This window comes from Mandrillus leucophaeus, unplaced genomic scaffold (assembly GCF_000951045.1).
Source record: "Mandrillus leucophaeus isolate KB7577 unplaced genomic scaffold, Mleu.le_1.0 Scaffold640, whole genome shotgun sequence".
In the NCBI taxonomy this organism is placed as follows: Eukaryota; Metazoa; Chordata; class Mammalia; order Primates; family Cercopithecidae; genus Mandrillus; species Mandrillus leucophaeus.
The window spans coordinates 1,210,896-1,223,105 of record NW_012106920.1 but is presented as its reverse complement, the minus strand read 5'-3'; the positions used below and the strand labels follow the sequence as shown (position 1 = coordinate 1,223,105).

Below are 12,210 nucleotides of genomic sequence, written 5' to 3'. Positions count from 1 at the left end.
CCTGTCTTCTGAGCCCTCCACGCTGTTCCAACTTCTGCCTGTTACCCAGTTCCCAAGTCACTTCAACATTTTCAGGTATCTTTAGAGCAGCACCCCACTACCCGGCACCAATTTACCGTATTAGTTAGTTCTCATGCTGCCAATAAAGACACATCGGAGATTGGGTAATATATAAAGGAAAGAGGTTTAATTGACTCACAGTTGCACATGGCTGGGGAGACCTTACAATCATGGTGGGAGGCAAAGGAGGAGCAAAGTCATGTCTTACGTGGAGGCAGGCAAGAGAGCATGAGCAAGGAAACTCCTCTTCATAAAACCGTCAGATCTCATGAGACTCATTCACTATCTCAATGACAGTATGGACCCACCCCCATGATTCAATTACCTCACACTGGGTACTTCACACCACACATGGGAATTATGGATGCTACAATTCAAGATGAGATTTGGGTGGGGACACAGCCACATTATATCACTAGTGTAAGTGAGTCCTACTCAAGATTCTGACATATTACAATCGCATAATAACATGAACCATTAGGGAAAATAGTACTTTTATTATTTTTAATAACTGTACACATCATGAAAGTACATAGTGAAAATATTTGGCACACAAGACAATTTTGATGTCTCTAAAATTATGCCACACACATGGCTATTTAGCAATTATGTTCTAGTTGGCATGCTGTTTTTCTTGCCATCAACCCAGAAAATGAACTTCTTTAACACAGATGAAAGATAATACCCAATGTAGTAAGAATTTCTAGAAAAACAGTACTAATTTTCTTCCAATATCTTGAAATGTGCCTGCTGCTTGAGAGAAGGGGTTGTTTTAAATCACATCAGGAGAGATCATTTGTCTTAACGGATTAACATAAATAATGCACTCTCAGAACACACAAAAAGGGTTGCTCTGCCTATGGAGTAGCCATTCTTTATTCATTTACTTTCCTAATATACTTTTCACTTAAACACACACAAACACACACACATACACACACATACACGAACATAAACACAAAGGACCAGATAACTTTCTAATACGCTGTACATCAAAATATAAGAAAACGTATTGTATGTAACTCAAATATATAAGCAAGTTGAATTTTTTTGGAAATTTGGGATTTATAAGACACAAATGCTTCATCTGAATTACACGGAGAAACAGCAGGAAACAATCAATATGAAGACATTAAAGTTTTCAATTCCAATTTGCCTAAGGCATAGATATAAATTTTACTATGATGTAATAATATGCTTTGGCTTTTTCACGAGCCAAAGTACAAGAAAATATTTTTGTTAGAAGTGGATTGTCATGAATGTTGTGTTTACCTTTCGATGAGGTCAAAGATGATGCATTGGAAAATTTCAACAATAACAATGAAACTTTACTTACTGCTATAGACCAAAATATAATTAACCATTTCCAACATTTTTTAACAGAGGCTCAAGGAACTGAAACAAAGGGAATTTGCTCGAAATGTAGCATCTAAATCCAGGAAAGATGAAAGAAAACAGGAAAAGGCACTCCAACGCCTGCACAAGCTGGCTGAGCTAAGAAAGGAAACTGTATGGTGAGTATCCAATGAAATCGTATGTTTTCTTAAAACATGACCAAAAAAGGGGTATAGGGGGAGTCAGAAATAAAGGGCACAAATCTGTTTATTTCTGTACCCAGAATAAGGCAGACATGTTTTCATGGCCTTCTGTAGGCTGTAAACAGTAATTTGAATTAGAATTTTATGCAAACACCTGTTTAATGCACATTTCAATAAAAAGCCAAAATTACTGTAATTTTGGATTAAAAAATAAACTTTATGTTGTTATTTAAGCTATCTTAGTTGAAAGCTATCCCCTTTCTTGATTTGGGGTAAAATATTTGATTGAGGAAGAGAGTAAGGCAGTATCTTATGAACTTTTTGACAAAAAGAGTTTTTAGAGATACTTTTTAAAATGAAAATTTGGAGAACTTCTATTTAAAATTATGTTTAAGATTCCTTTTCTAAAAAAGGATAAGAATTTTGCTTGAGAAGCAGACCAACATTAAGTGTGCTGTGAATAAACTGTAACTGGGCTGTTAGAGGCTCACAACTCTTAAACTTTGACCTGCTTCTAACTGTGAGCAGCTATTAGGTGTGAACAGTATTGTTTTCAGACTTTACAATTCAAGCCAGGGCAAAGCTATTAAAAAGAAGACTTTTTAAAAGTAGTCTTTGTTTCTCCAATAAATAAGTTCTCTTTTATTATTGTCTATACAAAAATTACTTCATTCCAAATCTACTTTTTGCTGAATAATATTATGTGATACATTGACACATCAAAACATTGTTAGAGATGCCAAATTTGTAAAAGACAAAATAAAATGTATACGTATTTGGAATCCTACTTGGAACTGTTAAAAACAGACGTTACTGCTGTTCAGTTTCACAAATCAGGTATGTTTACATTTTATGGTAATGCGTAAAAAATTATACAAATTTTAACTATCGAGAATCATGAAACCTATGTAACTTAATGCTCTATAAATAGCATTTGCAAATATAAATTATGATATATTAAGTGAACTAGAGCTAATAATGATAAACACAAAAAAGCAACACTGCTTATCTAAAGTATTATCTTCTGTATAAAGCACATGTTTTACATTATACACACAGCCGTACATACATGGTTTTTCAATTAATTTTATGCTTCAAAAGATGGGAAAAGAAAGTCGTTCTGTTACTTAGCAGATAGAACAATGAAGCAATACATTGTGTTAGTGGTTAGATAAAGGAAATGTCCAACGAAAATTTTCTTGTCCACTTATAGTATCTAAAACACTGACATTTTAGAATAGCAGGAATTTTCTTCATACTCTGTTCTGTTATGTTAAGGATAAGGTTTAGGGTTTTCTTATATTTATGTGTTTGTCAGTATAGTTCTTTTCATCAGAACTCACTACAGTGTAATGTAATTCCAAATAAATTATATTTTAAGGGAATTGTCTTTTATCCTGCATTTACTGCATGTTATGATATAATGTGTAACTTCAGGATAATTTTAAATATTGAGACTAACAATTTCAAAAGAGTCAAAGCTCTCATCAAGCTAGTACTATCTCTTAGTTACCTTTGCCCATACGAATTGGGCTATAGTAGACTCTTGGTGAATGCTGGGTGAATTGAATTGTTCAACTGAATTCCCAGCTTTTCTGAAGTCATGATTAAGGGTTTTGTTTAGAACTTTCATCATATTTGCCATATAGCATCAATGATATTAAGTATTTGTGAATCAAAAGTAATTTTACCTTAGACAATACAACACTCTAAAATATCACTGAAGAGACCATGAAGGTAGAAAATTTTGGTCAGATAACACTGGTTAAGAATATATCCTCAGCATTGGTCTTAACAGCTATAAAAGCAACTTCAGGACAATATTTCCAAGTTATTCCAAACAGTAACAAACAAATAAATGATATTGTGGCACCATGGAAAGTACTTACACCATATGAAGGCAATTCTGTTACAATGATTTAAAAATTTGAAAAAAATATTTTAATGAATTTTTAAAGATGTAAGTGCTTGACTATTTTTTTTCTCAAAAGTGTGCTATTTAACACACACTTCTGTTTCTTTCTCTAGTGCTCCTGGAAGTGGCCCCATGTTCAAATCAACAACTGTTACTGTGAGAGAAAACTGTAAAAATGAAATTTCCCAACGAGTTGTTGTGGATTCAGTTAATAACCAGCATGATTTCAAATATACTTTGATTCATAGTGAAGAGAATACTAAAGATGCTACCACTGTTGCTGAGGATCCAGAAAGTGCAAATAATTATACAGCAAAAAATAACCAAGTTGGGGATCAAGCCCAGGGGATTCACAAACACAAAATCGGCTTTTCTTTTGCATTTCCAAAGAAAGCGTCCGTGAAGCTAGAGTCCTCCGCTGCAGCGTTCTCTGAATACAGTGATGAAGCCTCAGTGGGAAAAGGATTTAGCAGAAAAAGTAGATTTGTCCCCAGTGCTTGTCATCTTCAACTATCTTCACCAACAGATGTACTTTTGAGTTCTGAAGAGAAAACTAACTCTTTTCACCCACCAGAGGCAATGTGCACAGACAAAGAAACTGTTCAAACTCAAGAGATAAAAGAAGTCTCTAGTGAAAAAGATACATTATTATTACCTTCATTTTGCAAACTTCAACTTCAGTTATCTTCTGATGCAGATAATTGTCAAAATTCAGTCCCATTAGCAGATCAAATACCACTGGAGGGTGTTGTTATTAATGAAGACATACCTGTGAGTGGTAACAGTTCTGAGTTGTTAGGAAATAAATCCACAGTTCTTGACATGTCTAATGATTGCATATCTGTGCAAGTTACCACAGAGGAAAATGTTAAGCATAACGAGGCATCCGCAACTGAGGCTGAAAATAAAAATGATCCCAAGACAGTGGCCCCTTCAAATACTGAAGAGGTTAGTATAACTATAAATAAGAAAACAAATTTCTGCAAAAGACAATGTGAGCCATTTGTACCTGTCCTTAACAAACACAGATCTACAGTTCTTCAGTGGCCATCAGAAATGCTGGTTTATACAACTACTAAACCATCAATTTCCTATAGCTGTAATCCTCTATGTTTTGACTTCAAGTCTACTAAAGTAAATAATAATCTAGATAAAAATAAGCCAGCTTTAAATGATCTTTGTTCTCAGCAGAAGCAAGAAGATATCTGCATGGGACCAGTTTCAGATTGCAAGGATGTATCTACAGAAGGACTCACTGATTATGAAATTGGAAGTAGCAAAAATAAACACACCCAAGTCACTCCTCTTTCGGCTGATGATATTCTCTCCAGTAGTTGTAGTTTTGGAAAAAATGAGAATATCGGTCAGAGGTATAAAAATATTTCCTGTAAGATCAGAGAAACAGAAAAGTATAATTTTACTAAAAGTCAAATAAAACAGGGCACTCTAGATGAAAAATACAACAAAATAAGGTTGAAAGAGACTCATGAATACTGGTTCCATAAAAGTAGAAGAAAGAAAAAAAGAAAAAAGTTATGTCAGCATCATAATATGGAGAAAATCAAAGAATCAGAAACTCGTTGCAAAATGGAAGCAGAGAGTAGTTACACTGAGAATGCTGGGAAATATCTACTGGAACCAATTTCAGAAAAGCAGTATTTAGCTGCAGAGCAATTATTAGACTCACATCAGCTACTTGATAAAAGGCCCAAATCAGAATCCATATCCTTAAGTGACAATGAAGAAATGTGTAAAACATGGAATACCGAATACAACACTTATGATACTATCGGTTCTAAAAACCAGTGTAAAAAGAACACAATACTTTTCAATGGACAATCAAATCCAAGAATGATACATTCTGGGAAACATAATTTAACATATTCTAGAACTTACTGTTGTTGGAAAACCAAAATGTCAAGTTGTAGTCAGGATCACAGAAGCTTAGTTCTTCAACATGATATGAAATGCGTGAGTCAGAATCAGGCTGTTAAAAGAGGTTACAATTCTGTCATGAATGAATCAGAAAGATTCTATCGAAAACGTAGACAACATTCACATTCTTATTCTTCAGATGAAAGTTTGAATCGACAGAATCATTTACCAGAAGAATTTTTGAGGCCACCAAGTACTTCAGTTGCTCCCTGTAAACCTAAAAAGAAACGGAGGCGAAAAAGAGGAAGATTCCATCCCGGATTTGAAACTTTAGAACTCAAAGAAAATACAGATTATCCCATGAAAGACAATTCTTCCTTAAGTCCTCTGGATAGGTTAATAAGTGAAGACAAAAAAGAGAAAATGAAACCACAGGAAGTTGCAAAAATCGAAATGAACTCAGAACAAACAAACCAATTAAGAAACAAACTGTCTTTCCACCCTAGCAATCTCCTTCCTTCTGAAACCAATGGAGAAACTGAGCATTTAGAAATGGAGACCACTTCTGGTGAATTGTCAGATGTTTCTAATGATCCCACCACATCTGTCTATATAGCTAGTGCTCCAACAAAAGAAGCACTTGACAATACCTTGCTTGAACACAAAGAAAGAAGTGAGAATATAAATATTAATGAAAAGCAAATTCCTCTAAAGGTGCCTAATATTGAACGGAACTTTAGACAGTCACCGCCTAAATCCTATCTTTGCCATTATGAACTGGCTGAGGCCCTTCCACAAGGAAGGATGAATGAGACGCCAACTGAGTGGCTGCGTTGTAATTCAGGAATCCTTAACACACAACCACCATTACCATTCAAGGAAGCACATGTGAGTGGTCATACCTTTGTAACAACTGAGCAAATCCTGGCTCCATTAGCTTTACCAGAGCAAGCATTATTGATCCCACTAGAAAACCATGACAAATTCAAAAACGTACCATGTGAGGTCTACCAGCACATTCTACAGCCAAACATGCTGGCCAACAAGGTTAAATTTACCTTTCCTTCAGCTGCCCTTCCACCCCCTAGCACACCTCTGCAGCCTTTGCCTTTGCAGCAGTCCTTATGTTCTACCTCTGTAACCACTATCCATCACACTGTCTTGCAGCAGCACGCTGCAGCTGCTGCAGCTGCCGCTGCAGCCGCAGCTGCAGGAACCTTTAAAGTGCTTCAGCCACACCAACAGTTTCTTTCCCAAATCCCAGCTCTCACCAGAACCTCATTACCTCAGCTCTCAGTAGGACCAGTAGGACCGAGGCTTTGTCCTGGGAACCAGCCAACTTTTGTTGCTCCTCCTCAGATGCCAATCATTCCAGCTTCTGTTCTTCATCCTAGCCATCTTGCTTTCCCATCTTTACCCCATGCGCTCTTTCCTTCACTGCTTTCCCCACACCCTACTGTCATCTCTTTGCAACCTCTCTTCTAGTCATCACCATAATGGGAAAAACAATACTCTTGTGAAAACTATTGCTATATGCGTAAGTGTTCATCTATGTGGGTACATGGCTATTTAACTGGTGGAAATAAACTGGTCGATATATGGCCTCACTGGTTTGAAATCATTTACTGTAAGTGTAATGATGCAAATAAATCCCTAAGTTTCTGATATATAATATTATTAAAGCACTGAATAGTTTGAAAATCAATACAATATATGCTGTATATTAAAATGATGTCTTAAGAGTATGTATAATGTACATAAAATATATTTATAGTACTCTAATTTATGTTGTAAAGTATGCTCCCTCAGTTTTTCTTAATCTTTGTGTATTTGCACCTATTTAATGTTTAGACAAAGCTGATGGCACTATGTTTTGTACCATGTTCCTTGAAACTGTAAATTCAGTGAAAAATATCTCTTGCAATAAATTTTTGTTAACTAAGTAAATCAAACTTTTGTTTTCAGTTGGTTTTCACTGTTTTAGGAACATATAGTAACAATAGGTGTTGAATTTATATTATTTTACTCATACACAGGAATCTCTGAATCTCCAAGGCCCATCAAAATATCCTTGCAGCTCTATCAATACTTCAACTATGATACGATCTTTTAAAATAGTATAACAGAGAGTTGATTTGTTTTTCAGTTTTTTCCAATGTTACTCATATTCAAAGTTTACTATATTTTCTAAACAATTGGCCCCCTCTTTAGACAGTAATCCATGGAAATTCATGTTAAAGTAATTTTAGTATTTGGGTGGGTAATAACTCAAAAATATGCAAAGTATGTAGTATGCTTTCTGGAACTCTAGAACAGGACTAATAGACAAGCCATGGTAAATAACCAATGTAAGTGCTTATAATGTTTAAATTCCAAAATTTATTGTGTTTATTTTTAATTATTGTGGGAAATACATGGAAATGTTGGCATGAATTAAGGAATAGGTTTAACTTTGATAAATCGCTGCCTGTTATGTAACATCTTGGGATGAATGGCACAAACACAGTCTGTAGAAAGATGTTACTCTTAATTGAGAATCTGCAAGTGGAATGGAGAGTAAATAAATAGCCCTTCTATCTGCAAATCTTTCTAGTAGTTATGCTTGTATTACATTGTCAAATCACTCAGGAACAATTAGAAAGTCCACATCATTCTTCCAGATTCTGCTTTATTTTATTTATTTATTTTTTTGAGACAGAGTCTTGTTCTGTTGCCCAGACTGGAGTGCAGTGGCGCGATCTTGGCTCACTGCAACCTCTGCCTCCTGGGTTCAAGCAATTCTCCTGCCTCACCCTCATGAGTAGCTGGGATTACAGGTGCCCGCCACCACGCATGGCGAATTGTTGCATTTTCAGTAGAGACGGGATTTCTCCATGTTGGTCAGGCTGGTTTCGAACTCCTGACCTCAAGCGATCCACCCGCCTCAGCTTCCCAAAGTTCTGGGATTACAGGCTCTGCTTTATTTTTAATGACATCTGCATTACAGCTCACTCAAGTGCTTTTACGTATTCTTAAGAATATAATGAGTCAATAGAGAACCAGGAAATAGCACGCTTTCCCCAAGAACATTTCTTACACCCGTACCAGTCCATACCATTGGCAAGACAAAGTATACATCACTGTTAAGGTGGGTTGTCCTCACCATGTGCAAAGGAGAGCAGATCATAGTAGCCTGGCAATAAATCCAGGGTTTCAGAGCCCAGTTGAGTCACTTTAAATGGACAGCAAGTTTTAAACGATGCTGTACTGAGGAAATATTTCATATGGCTAGCATAGGAACTGGATTACCCTAGATAATTTGGGACCTAAAAGTATTTTCCCATATACAAATAATCAATATTTCATTATATCTTATAAAAGAGAAATAAGAAAGAAAATCTAGGCCATTTACTTTCATGATATTTGGCATAATAATCACTGGTTTATTTGAATGTTCACCTGAAAAATGCTTGTGAAAGACTGAGTATACCATTTAATGATTGACTAATAAGTACATAAAAATAGTAAGGAAACAATTCCATCTCAAATGATGTAAGATAATATGTTCAAAAAACAGGAACTAAAATTGGAATGGATTTTTTTTTCCCCAGGCAAAATATTTGAAACTATCTTTGAAGATAAAATAGATACAGATATCTACTGGGTAATGCTGACCCAGTTTGTTTTTAATCGGTCAAAGCAGAATTGTTGTTTTTGATGTTAAAAAAATCAAACCAAGTGTTTGACTTTAAAACATGAATATTTTTCTCTTCCTTCTATCTTCTATCATCTTGGTTGTTCACCTCTTACCTCTTGTTTTAATCCTACAATTGCTTTGTTTCCTGATCTTTTTTTAACGTTATTGCAGGCATCATTTGTGTATATGTGCCTCCTTTTCTTGCTCTGTGTTGTCATTCATGTTTTTCAAATTCTGCTTCTCTCTTATTTATTTGTTAAATGATATGGTTAGGTATGGTTAACTTTTTAGTTGTAGGAGAATATACCTGACTGCTAGATATATGACAAGAATTTCTAGAAACTTTGAGGAGAAAACTTCTCAATTAAGATTAATTAAAACTCAGCTTGACAGATAAAATAATTGGTTCTCATGGATACCAGGTCTGGACAAGAAACTTGAATCTAGTTAATCACTGTCAAAGTCAGCCTGATTATAAAAAATTCTTCTAGTTTTCTGATACTTTGCTAAGATATTGCTTACATGGTCTGGGCATCTGTTATGTGTCAAGGACTCAAAATGAATGGATGGTGAGACACACGTATTTATCTATTCCGACAACATCAACTCCAGAATCAAGGGAATCAAGCCAATGGGCTGAAGATTAACAGTGAACAGAGAAACCAGACAGGTAAGTCAGAGAGCTGTCATTAGGCAGTGACGCTGTCAGAGGACCACCAAGCAAGCCCATATTAATGGCAGCAAGAGTCAAGCCATTAGGGCAGTCATACTCTGGAAGTAGTTTTGGATGCTGGCTGACAGTGTGACCATAAGTTGCATCAAGAAGAAAAAATTTCAGTCCTTTCCCAGTATAAATTGTTGTACATCCTATATACTCTGGAAATTTAAATGATTCTAACACTATCTCTTACCCACCATCTCTAGTCTGCTAGTTACAGGCATTGTCATACCATTTGTTATTGTAAAGATGAATGATTTGGAAAATAGAATGAAACCCAAACGTGGAAAGTAACTGTAGCCAAATAACAAAGGTTTTTACATTGGGTAATAGGAAGGAAAGTCATCCACAACTTCAACTACTATGCATGTGTCAATTATACATTTTCTCCAAGTTTTTTATAAGTGAAAGATCTACATCAAACTGTCCACAGGACATCTTAACCTGGATATCTTCCAAGTATTTTGAACTCAGAACTCAAACTCATCATCTTACTTTATACATACTACCAAAATCTGTTCTTTTTCCTGTGTTTCTAAACTTTGTGGATGTCAATATAATAAAATCTGTTATTCAAGTTATAAGATTATGTCCACATCAAAGCAATCAAGAAACCATTTGGCTCTATTTCCTTAAATTGTTTTTCAATTCCATTTCTCCTGCTTGTAGTTGTCCATATGCTGAACTGCTGTTTTAAATCAATGTCTCCAGGCTCCCAGTCTCCTTTTTCTACAATTCATCCTCTAGCACTGCTCCCACCAGGGCTACATTTTTAAAATGTATTCTTATTATGACATGTCAGTACTTTAAAACTTGTTCAGAGTTTTCAATTATTTTCAAGATACACAACAAAGTCCTTAGTATGTCTTGGAAAATCTGTGCTGAAGTAGGTTCCAGCCTCTCAGGATCATTCCTTCCAGCTCTTCTCTGGGCCAAGCATTCTAATGTACTGATCTAAATCTCCTTTGAGCTTGTGTGAGCATGTTTTGCTGTCCTACAATGTCTTACTCTCTATATTTTTCTTCACTTGGATAACCACTAAAGAGCCAAAATTCAAGGTGTCGATTTCTTTTAGGAATTCTCTCCCAGGTTCCCTCTCTCCCCTGATAAGATGGCTTCTTGTCTTCTCTCTTCCTGTAACATACCAAGCACAAATTTTGTCATAGAGTATTCTCTGTGTCAAATATATTGCCTTGTTTGTCAAAGTCAGTAGACTGAGAGCTCCTTGAGTCTCTGTAGAATGTAACACATAGTAAACATTTAACAAAATTTTGTTAAGTGAAGAATAAAATGAATTGGAAAAAATACAATTAAAAGCTTTGAAGAGTGTACTAGGGTTCCAGAATTGTTACCTATTTTTACTCCAAACAAGTCCTAAATCCTTCTAAATAAAAGATAATTTTTCAAAACAAAATAGGGTTTCAAAAAGTTAAATACATAAAACTTATTTTTTAATGGAATTGTAGATCACTTAAAATAGAATTCCACTACAAAAATCGAAGCACAACTTCAACCCTTTCTTCTGGCCCAAGAGGAAGGCTCAAACTTTACTGAATTAATCGTGATCTCAATGTATGTATTTACCTACCTACCCATCTATCTGTGTATTATTTATCTAATCTATCCTGCATCTATCATCTTTCCATCATTTTATTAATACTTGCTACCAAACATAACATATTATTATGTATCAGACACTGAACTAGTTTTCAGGACCAGAGATATTAATAGAACAAATTTGCTATTCAGATATTTGAGTCTAGTATGGAAAGCAGACATGCAAAATCTTGTATTTAGCCATCCAAAGTTTGAGATTTCATTATTAATCCATTAAAATCGATTGAATTTATACTCAGCATTGCATTTCACCACTGTCCTGTGCTCTTAATTCCTCATTTTTTATCTACTTTTTTTTTTCCTCTAGTTATTTGTCCGCTAAGTCACTGTCACTTATGTGTCCTTGGGAGAGAATGTTGCCCCTGGGAAGTTTTCCAATAAGCTGTTTACCTTCTCTCACAAATAAAATTGGATAAAGGATTGAGACTTACTTATATCATGAGTTGATGCCCAAAGTCCTGCTTTAGAAGCGACAGTAGAAGGCTGTGCAGTTAGTTCCAAAGTGCTGATTTTGACTGAAATATAGGCCACCATCTACCAGCTTTGTGGATTACATCCTTATCCCCCCATCTAAGATGGCAGGCATTGGTTCAAACGAAGAGACCACTTTTTGTTTTTTACACAAAGACATCATTGCCCACTAAGCCAAATGCCTAGAGCAAGATACTTTTTATTTTTGATATAAGCATTTTGTAGACTAGCACCTGCCCTGAGCTTTAGACCTTTAAGAATGTGAGCTCTGGCATCTACTTGAGCCTGGAAGTTCCTGGTAGTAAACAAAAAGTGTGACAAGCTTTCTTCTTATTTAATA

At 35.4% G+C, this 12,210-nt stretch overlaps 1 protein-coding gene across 1 annotated transcript; it reads left to right on the top strand.

The window, feature by feature from the left end:
• The first annotated feature begins 1,444 nt into the window (after positions 1–1,444).
• Positions 1,445–7,334, top strand: ZNF804A (zinc finger protein 804A). The gene is made up of 2 exons (XM_012000867.1): positions 1,445–1,574; positions 3,627–7,334. The coding sequence occupies exon 2, from the start codon at positions 3,646–3,648 to the stop codon at positions 6,871–6,873; it is 3,228 nt and encodes a 1,075-aa protein (XP_011856257.1). The 5' UTR covers positions 1,445–1,574; positions 3,627–3,645; the 3' UTR covers positions 6,874–7,334.
• Positions 7,335–12,210: the final 4,876 nt, after the last annotated feature.